The sequence below is a fragment of the Podarcis gaigeae genome (assembly GCF_964106915.1).
Source record: "Podarcis gaigeae genome assembly, chromosome: 1".
Classification (NCBI taxonomy): domain Eukaryota; kingdom Metazoa; phylum Chordata; class Lepidosauria; order Squamata; family Lacertidae; genus Podarcis; species Podarcis gaigeae.
Window position 1 is genome coordinate 127,803,536 of NC_139678.1, and position 9,440 is coordinate 127,812,975.

Consider the following 9,440-nt stretch of genomic DNA (forward strand, 5'->3'; position numbering starts at 1 on the left):
TTATTCAAGTCAAAAGCAATATTGGAGCATTTGTTTCCATTTTTGCATGTGCTTCGGTTTAACTGCTCCAATCGGTCCTGATAATTACGTAGGGACTGGGAAGGGGATTAGATTTCACTGTAGAATCGAAAACCTTTACAGTTAAACAGAACAACAACAGAAAAGTTGGTGTGTTTGGCAGTGCTTGTGCCTCAGAGCCTGATGAACGTGGTATTTCACTTCTGCGCAGCTCTCTTTGAAAACCCTACCGTATTTTTTGCTCTATGACTCACTTTTTCCCTCCTAAAAAGTAAGGGGAAATGTGTGTGCATTCTATAGAGCGAATGCAGGCTGCACAGCTATCCCAGAAGCCAGAACAGCAAGAGGGATTGCTGCTTTCACTGCGCAGCGATCCCTCTTGCTGTTCTGGCTTCTGAGATTCAGAATATTTTTTTTCTTGTTTTCCTCTTCCAAGAACTAGGTGCGTCTTGTGGTCTGGTGCGTCTTATAGAGCGAAAAATACAGTACATTTCATTTGGTTTCCTGGGAACCATGGGTAGCTAGCTGCTTTCCACAGAGTCAGGCTGTTGATTCCTCTCAACTGGCAACACCTGTCCAGCATTTCAGGCAGGGCCGCGGTGCGTGCAGAACTGGTAGTGCTGAAAGTGTTTTGGTGACCGTCGGTTTTTTGCTGTCTCTTCAGCTAAAGAGCAAAACGAAGGAGAAAGAAGTCGCCGACCAGACGCCCATAGAAGAGTTTGTAAGACACGCGCTGGCTTTTTGCGAAAGCCTGTACGACCCCTATCGCAACTGGAGGCAAAGAATCGCTGGGTAAGTGGCAGCCGAGTGTTTTATTGCTGTGCTGAATCTCTTTGCAGGAGAAATGTCAGTGGAATGTGCCGACTTGCAAGCTCAGCGGACAGGCAATAGATGTGTATCTTTGCATTCTGTTGAAGAAATGTTTGCATGCACAGAGGATCTTGGCGTTTAGCTTCCCCCGCTGATGAAGAAGGTCCCGCAGTGTGTCTCCTTCCACCGCTGCTCACTGGGTACCGCAAGACACCTTGAAAACCTGGGTTTGCACTTTCGTGGGCGTGTGAACTCCTCTGGCACGGTCAGAGGCATCGCATGCTACCCCAGGGGTACCAGAAGTCAGGGAACTGCTGCTGTGAGCTGTGCACTGATGATGATGATGATAATAATAATAATATTTTTTTATTTATACCCCGCCCGCCCTGGCCAAGACCAGGCTCAGGGCAGCTAACACCGAATATAAATACATTAAAAACATTAAAAACCAAACAAAACCCAAACAAACAGTTGACTAAAATATTAGTTACAATACAGTTTAAAATGCAGCCTCGTTTTTGTGGTCGCCTATAGATCAAAGCCTATATATATAGGGACGCGGGTGGCGCTGTGGGTTAAACCACTGAGCCTACGGCTTGCCAATCAGAAGGTCAGCGGTTCGAATCCCTGCGACGGGGTGATCTCCCGTTGCTCGGTCCCAGCTCCTGCCAACCTAGCAGTTCGAAAGCATGTCAAAGTGCAAGGAGATAAATAGGTACCACTCCGTCGGGAAGGTAAACAGCGTTTCCGTGTGCTGCTCTAGTTCGCCAGAAGCGGCTTAGTCATGCTGGCCACATGACCCGGAAGCTGTACGCCGGCTCCCTCGGCCAATAAAGCAAGATGAGCACCGCAACCCCAGAGTCGGCCACGACTGGACCTAATGGTCAGGGGTCCCTTTACCTTTATAGATCAAATCCATAAGGGGAGAAAAGTCAAATATTCACCGGGGCCAACTATCCATGCTGGTCCTACATGGGCCAGCAAAAAAGAGCTGAGGGAAAATTTATATACAAAATCCCATATGAGGGGTTCCATCAAAAAAATAAATGAGAGGGTAGGGTTAGACTGAGTCCAGACCAAAGGCCAGGCGGAACAGTTCTGTCTTGCAGGCCCTGCGGAAAGATGTCAAATTCCGCAGGGCCCTGATCTCCTGCGGTAGGGCGTTCCACCAGGCCGGGGCCAGAGCTGAAAAGGCCCTAGCCCTGGTTGAGGCCAAACTAACCTCTTTGGGGCTCGGGACTTCCAAAGTGTTGTTATTTATGGACCTTAAGGTCCTCCGCCGGGCATATCAGGAGAGGCGGTCCCGTAGGTACGAGCCTTAGGGGGGCCTTAGTGCTACCTTAGATAACAGGGCCTTAGTGCTCAGTTTCATGTTAAAACTGGGCTGGGGGATGTGTGGGCCTCCATGTCCTTTTGGACTCCAATTCCCATCAGCTGCACCCAACATAGCCTGTGGTCAGAGATGATGGGGGTCATAGTTCAGCAATGTTTGGGTACGAACACAGGTTGTCCATCCCTGCTTTCAAACCACCACCTTGCTGTTTTCTCTCCTGTAGTTTCTGTTGCTGCTTCGTTACCCATATGCCGTAGTTTTCAGATGAGGGTTTTTTTCCTAATAAAAATTAGTTTAAAATTTGGGGTCGTATTATATATGGGTAGTGCATTAAGGGACGCGGGTGGCACTGTGGGTTAAACCACAGAGCCTAGGACTTGCCAATCAGAAGGTCCGCGGTTCGAATCCCTGTGACGGGTGAGCTCCAGTTACTCGGTCCCTGCTCCTGCCAACCTAGCAGTTCGAAAGCACATCAAAGTGCAAGTAGATAAATAGGTACCGCTCCAGCGGGAAAGTAAACAGCGTTTCCATGTGCTGCTCTGGTTCGCTAGAAGCATCTTAGTCATGCTGGCCACATGACCCGGAAGCTGTATGCCGGTTCCCTCGGCCAATAAAGCGAGATGAGCGCCGCAACCCCAGAATCGGTCACGACTGGACCTAATGATCAGGGGTCCCTTTACCTTTACCTAGTGCATTGGTAGGACGTGCGATTGGTTGCTGCCACGATCAGAAGATTGTCAGCGGTGATTGGGGCGGGTGAGTGGTGGCTGTGACAATGCCTGCTGTGTATTGGCTGCCGCTGTGACAATAGAGCGGGCAATTTGCTTCTGTTGGCGGTGAGCAGGCATATGATTGGTGCCTTTGGTGATGTGTGCGGTCATGCGGGTGAGCAATTTTCAGCAGTACCCCCTCGAAAAAAACCTAACAACTGTGGGCATTTCCCCCAAAAAAGGTCAACAACTCTCGGCAGTCTCCCCAAAGCTTAACAACTCCCCCCATTTTCTTAATTAGGAGTCCCCCCTAATTAATTGTACTTGGAAAAATGTGGCACTTTTGTTCAAACTCTCCTGTTATATATATTTTCCATTAATACGGCCCCTACTTAAATACACCTTTTTTCAGTACATTGGGCCTATTATAACAACTGCCTTTCCAGCAACTTGGCAAGCACCATCTGTAACTTGTTTTCTGCCATTGCTTTTGCTGCGTTATTCTTAGCCCTTGCACAAGCTCACTTTGGAGCGATGTAACCGAGCCTAGAAAAGTAAACAAACATAGTAAGATTCGTCTCCTGCGGTGTAACCTTTGCAATCTTGGAAAAGGCATTCTTTTTTAATCACGCATGCAAGATATTCACTGAATAAAGGAGTGCTGGAACTTGTCACATCTCAGTCATACATACAGACAGACAGACAGTTAACTAAGGAGAGAACTTTATCATATAAAAAGGTAAAGGGACCCCTGACCATTAGGTCCAGTCGTGACTCTGGGGTTGCAGCGCTCATCTTGCTTTATTGGCCGAGGGAGCCGGCGTTAGGCTGCAGTCAGCTTCCAGGTCATGTGGCCAGCATGACTAAGCCGCTTCTGGCGAACCAGAGCAGCGCATGGAAACTCCGTTTACCTTCCCGCCGGAGCGGTACCTATTTATCTACTTGCACTTTGACGTGCTTTTGAACTGCTAGGTTGGCAGGAGCAGGGACCGAGCAACGGGAGCTCACCCCATCACGGGGATTCGAACCGCCGACTTTCTGATTGGCAAGTCCTAGGCTCTGTGGTTCAACCCACAGCGCCACCCGCGTCCACTATAGCATCCACTAAATGACTTATTAGTCAAGAAAATGCATTCTTTAAAGAAAGAGAGAGTAGGAGAGGCTAGTTTTGTTTGTTTTGTTGGGGGGCGGAAGCAGGGGGAACTCCATTACCCATGAAATTAGTGGGCCAGTGGCTATGGGAGACAAATGTGACTCTTATTGTGTGCATTCCATGAGAATGTGAAACTGCAGTCAATACATGCAGTCAAACAAAGACGTGGTTGACTCTTATCTTTGGCGATCACTTGTAGCTGAGTCAGATTGTCTTCCATAAACATGGTTTTAACAATGAGTCCGTAAGTGACAGTGGAGGCCAATTCTGGATCCACACGTCCTTCCACAGTAGGGACATTGGTTACTGGGTGGGAGTTGTGGATTTGCCTAGCGTGCCTTCCTCTTAGCATGTTTCTCCCTTGCGTCCTGGGTTCAAGTGTCTTCAAAGCCCATGACACCTTTGGTAAAGGCTGTTCTCCAATTGGAGCGCTTGCAGGCCAGTGTTTCCCAATTGTTGGTGTTTATACTACATTTTAAAAAAATTGCGTTGAGAGAGCCTTTAAACCTCTTTTGTTGACCACCAGCATTATGCTTTCCATTTTTAAGTTTGGAATGGAGTAGTTGCTTTGGAAGACGATAATCAGGCGTCTGCACAACATGTGCTTATGTGGCACAACGAAGGAGCATACTGGCTTAGCTTGGACCAATATAAGTTGTCACATTCAGATCTTGGCTTATTAAGCCATATGCTTTCGGGAGCTGCTGCTTCACTCCTCCCGTTGCATGAGACTTGATGATGCCAGGACGTCATCTAAATCAGGAAACCATGTCTACCAGGATACTTAACCACAGTTTGACAGTGGGTCAAAATATTGGCGTGTTCGGAAGCTGGCAGTAGCCATTGTTTCCCAGTTTGGGCAAAACAGGAAACCGTGGTTTCCTTGAGACTTCCTGATTTGATTCTTTGCACCACAAAAGGACTGTGGCTAAAGACTCATTCATTCTGTGGCTTATTACGCTGAGATACAATCACTTAAACATGGCCACAAGTATATGTAGGTACCTACCAACTTGCTTATGTGAGACGTAGCCTTCTAAATGTATGGCAAAATGGGTCACTTTGAGAAGCTGAACTATCAATAAATCCTATTGTTTTAATTTACCAAATTTGTAAAGCTACATGTCCTTAAAGTCAATTGTGGGCTGGGTTTTGGTTTTGGTTTTATTTAAAAGTGTATTTCTTAGAAATAAAGTAGTCCAAAATAGTACCTTGGTAGTTTTAAAAGTGCTGCTAATGTAATATGGAATAGGTATTGTATTGCATTTGAAGAAACGTATGCTTTAGAATAAATAAAGAATGTGTTCTGCAGTGTCCGCCTACAAATAAATCTTACCTCTTCGTTTCTCCTTTTTTTAAAAATATATATATATATAGACGAATTCTGAGCAGTGTTGAAAAAAGCAGGCAGAAGTACAAACCAGCTTCCCTGACAGTGGAGTTTGTCCCTTTCTTTTACCGTGAGTATCATTGCCTTGTTTTCTTAATGTTTCTAGTGCTAAATTTGGAATTTTTTAAGGGATAAAATTCATTGCTGCACACTTCCAATCTCAAGGTGACGAGTACAAAATAATTCCTGAGAACTGCTTTGGGACATTAAGCACAGTTAAATGCAAATTCTTAACAAATTCTTTTTGGCACATATTATCTGACCATTTTCATGCATGCCTGTGGTTGACTTTTGTGTATTTTGCCAAGGTTCAGATATTAGCTTAGCCATGGAGCTCACTTGGTGACCTTGAGTTAGTCACTGGCCCAGTTAGCATGTACAGTGGTACCTTGGAAGTCAAACGGAATCCGTTCTGGAAGTCTGTCCGACTTCCAAAACGTTTGGAAACCAAACTGCAGCTTCCGATTGGCTGCAGGAAGCTCCTGCAGCCAATCGGAAGCCGCAGAAGCCCCATCGAACGTTTGGGTTCCAAAGAACGTTTGCAAATGGGAGCACTCACTTCCAGGTTTGTGGTGTTCAGGAGCCAAAATGTCCGAGCAGCAAGGTATTCGGGATCCAAGGTATGAGTGTAAATCTAAGCCAAACCATGTTGTTGTTGTTTAGTCGTTTAGTTGTGTCCGACTCTTCATGGCCCCCATGGACCAGAGCACGCCAGGCACTTCTGTCTTCCACTGCCTCCCGCAGTTTGGTCAAACTCATGCTGGTAGCTTCGACAACACTGTCCAACCATCTCGTCCTCTGTTGTCCCCTTCTCCTGATCTTTCCCAACATCAGGGTCTTTTCCAGGGAGTCTTCTCTTCTCATGAGGTGGCCAAAGTATTGGAGCCTCAGCTTCAGGATCTGTCCTTCCAGTGAGCACTCAGGGCTGATTTCCTTCAGAATGGAAAGGTTTGATCTTCTTGCAGTCCATGGGACACTCAAGAGTCTCCTCCAGCACCATAATTCAAAAGCATAAATTCTTTGGCGATCAGCCTTCTTTATGGTCCAGCTCTTACTTCCATACATCACTACTCGGAAAACCATAGCTTTTACTATACAGACCTTTGTTGGCAAGGTGATGTCTCTACTTTTTAAGATACTGTCTAGGTTTGTCATTGCTTTTCTCCCAAGAAGCAGGTGTCTTAATTTCGTGGCTGCTGTCACCATCTACAGTGATCATGGAGCCCAAGAAAGTAAAATCTCTCACTGCCGCCATTTCTTCCCCTTCTATTTCCAGGAGGTGATGGGCCCTGTGGCCATGATCTTCATTTTTTGATGTTTTTGGCTGCCAAACCATGCCTTAGTGCAAATTCCCCCAGTCCTGCTGTTGCCATGCTATCTAGGGCTAAGCCATGGTTTGACTTAGTGTTGTATCTGAACCCAGGCTCATGTTTTGTCTCCCCACAACCCTGACCAACTACAAGGGATAAACCTTGGTTTGAACAAACCTTGGTTTGTCTGGGGCAAGACAAACCATGAGTCCTTGGTCAGACGTAGCTAAAAATTAATTTCTATGTCTCCCAGTCCCGCCCTATATGGGATCTCATCTTAGGAAGCTTACAGCAGGTAATAATACTTGTTTGAATCAGGGTAGATTTGATTTAAATCAAACCGATTTAAATCACTATTCAGTAAGACTTGATTTAAATCATTTTTTAACAGAAAGACTCGTTCTTGCTGGTATCATCTTAATATTCACAACCAGAGGAAGGTTTCATTTTTGGAATAATAAATTTTCAGAGTAGTTTTTACAGCGATATCAAAAATTACTGATTTGGTTATACTATTAGAAACACATAGACCAATATTTATGAAATTTCTGTGAGGTTTAATAAGTTAACTGTTTATATTTGGATTACTTTTCTGCTATGCTTTATGGGAAGGAGAAAAATAATCATTTCCTTAAAAACAATTCATTTAACTAAAACGATAACATTATAGCACGTGTATCCATGTTTGTTAACTGATGTGGTTAAACAATTTTAAAACAACAACAACTTAGACTGAGTTTTAGTACACATGAAAACTTAAATCCTTATTTCCTGATGAATAGCCTTTGGACTATAATGTAACTTAAATAGAAAGCTATCTTGAGAAAGATTTTTCCTCCGAAAGCATTTTATTTTAAAAATATGATTTTTTTTAAAAAAAAACTGATTTAATTTTTTTTTAAAAAAAACCCTGCAACTACACAATTCAGGCAGTTTCAGACCACTTTGTACAGTCCCAAAGAATCCTGCAAACTAGTTTGTTAAGAATGGCATGGGTTGATAAGTGACCCCTGATCCGAGATCTAGCGTTCTCAGAGTTCCCTAGGGACAGGGGTTGACTGTAAAAACCACTCTGGAAATTACAGCTAACTTGGCTTCCCCCTAAGCTATTTACCCTAACGTAAAGGTTTTTTTTAAAGTTCCAAAATTTAGTTTTTGTTTCAATAGCCAGCTTGTTTTGAGACTTGGGCGTCTCCACTGCCCACTTCATTTAAAAACGGTGACATTTTAACAGTGCTGGTTGGTGACGTTACTCAGAGATTTTTATGGTGCTAATTTCAAACAAAATAATCTTGTGGCTTTGGCAGCAGCTCGTTCATCTGTGTAAAGTTATTGCTATGGTAACAGCTTCCAGGTTAATGTTTATCGCTGAGAAAAATTCCTTAGGCTACTTGTAATTCCCTTCTGCTAGGTATGCTTTGAGCGAAAAATACGGTGTAATGATTTTTCAATGGAAGGGGAAGATTTTGGGCCTGTTCTAGTTTTTGCCAATAGGAGGGGGGGCGTTGGGGTGTTTTGGGCACTGTGAGTGTTTAAGAGTTTTTTGCTGCATAAAATTTTATTGGATCTTATGTCAGTATATAAAATCTCTGTGCACTTAATAGCACCTTTTAAATGGCTGCATTTTCACATAATACTAAACTATGATTTAGCATTAGGTAAAAAAATGCGGTGAGCCTCAGACTTTCATGCTACCTGCCTCATCTCCACTTCTCTCCTCTGGCATAGCCTGGAAGAGATGTCCAGAAATGTCCATTTCTGTTTCAGGCTAACTACAGCTTGTCACAAAGTCTGAACTGGGACAAATGTTGGTTAGTTTTGACAGCGGTTTGTGAAAACAAGCCAACTTCAAACCATAGTTTATGAAGCTGCCTTGTTTTCGCTAACCACGGTCAAGGTTTAAATGTGACACTAAACTGTGGTTAATCTGAGATGAAAGCAGAAGTTTCCAATCTTCTCGAGGCTTCGTTCAGGGAGTCTTGGTGTGCATCCTTACTGCTCGTATATTGATAAAATAGAGAAGAGTAAATTACTATGTTTTGATGTGTTTTAGTGCATCCTTTTGCAACATGGGGTTCTCAGATGTTGCTGGACTTAAACTCAGCATCATCCTATAACATTAGCTAATCTAGCACCTGAAGACCGAAAGTTGAGGAAGGTTGGTTTAGTGAGATGTGAGCACACCTAACCTCCTCATCAGTTCATCTGTTGTCTCTCTCCTTTTCTTCGCCAACATATCGAGGAGGAGGCGTTTGGAAGTTTTGCTTCTGCCTTTGATTAATCGTACTTTGTGGTGTTCTTTGTACCTTTTAACCTGTGCTAATCTTAACTGGGGACACGGGTGGCGCTGTGGGTTAAACCACAGAGCCTAGGACTTGCCGATCAGAAGGTCGGCGGTTCGAATCCCCGCAACGGGGTGAGCTCCCGTTCCTCGGTCCCTGTTCCTGCCAACCTATCAGTTCAAAAGCACGTCAAAGTGCAAGTAGATGAATAGGTACCACTCCGGCGGGAATGTAAATGGCATTTCTGCGCACTGCTCTGGTTCGCCAGAAGCGGCTTAGTCATGCTGGCCACATAACCCGGAAGCTGTATGCCGGCTCCCTCGGCCAATAAAGCGAGATGAGCGCCGCAACCCCAGAGTTGGTCACGACTGGTCAGGGGTCCCTTTACCTAATCTTAACTGGGGTTAGTTTAAACAAGTGAGCTTCTGAAACCA

The 9,440-nt window shown here is 44.6% G+C and overlaps 1 protein-coding gene across 5 annotated transcripts in view; it reads left to right on the forward strand.

Moving 5' to 3' along the window:
* NBEAL1 (neurobeachin like 1) overlaps window positions 1-9,440 on the forward strand; it is a gene marked incomplete at its 3' end in the record, with an annotated part of 139,512 nt that overhangs the window by 37,895 nt on the left and 92,177 nt on the right. For all 5 annotated transcript variants that reach the window (XR_014556167.1, XM_083702591.1, XM_083702589.1 and 2 more), the window contains exons 6-7: window positions 683-810; window positions 5,402-5,484. Coding sequence is in view for 4 of the 5 variants with exons in the window: in XM_083702591.1 (XP_083558717.1) it covers window positions 683-810; window positions 5,402-5,484 (211 nt within the window). The remainder of the gene's footprint in view (window positions 1-682; window positions 811-5,401; window positions 5,485-9,440) is intronic.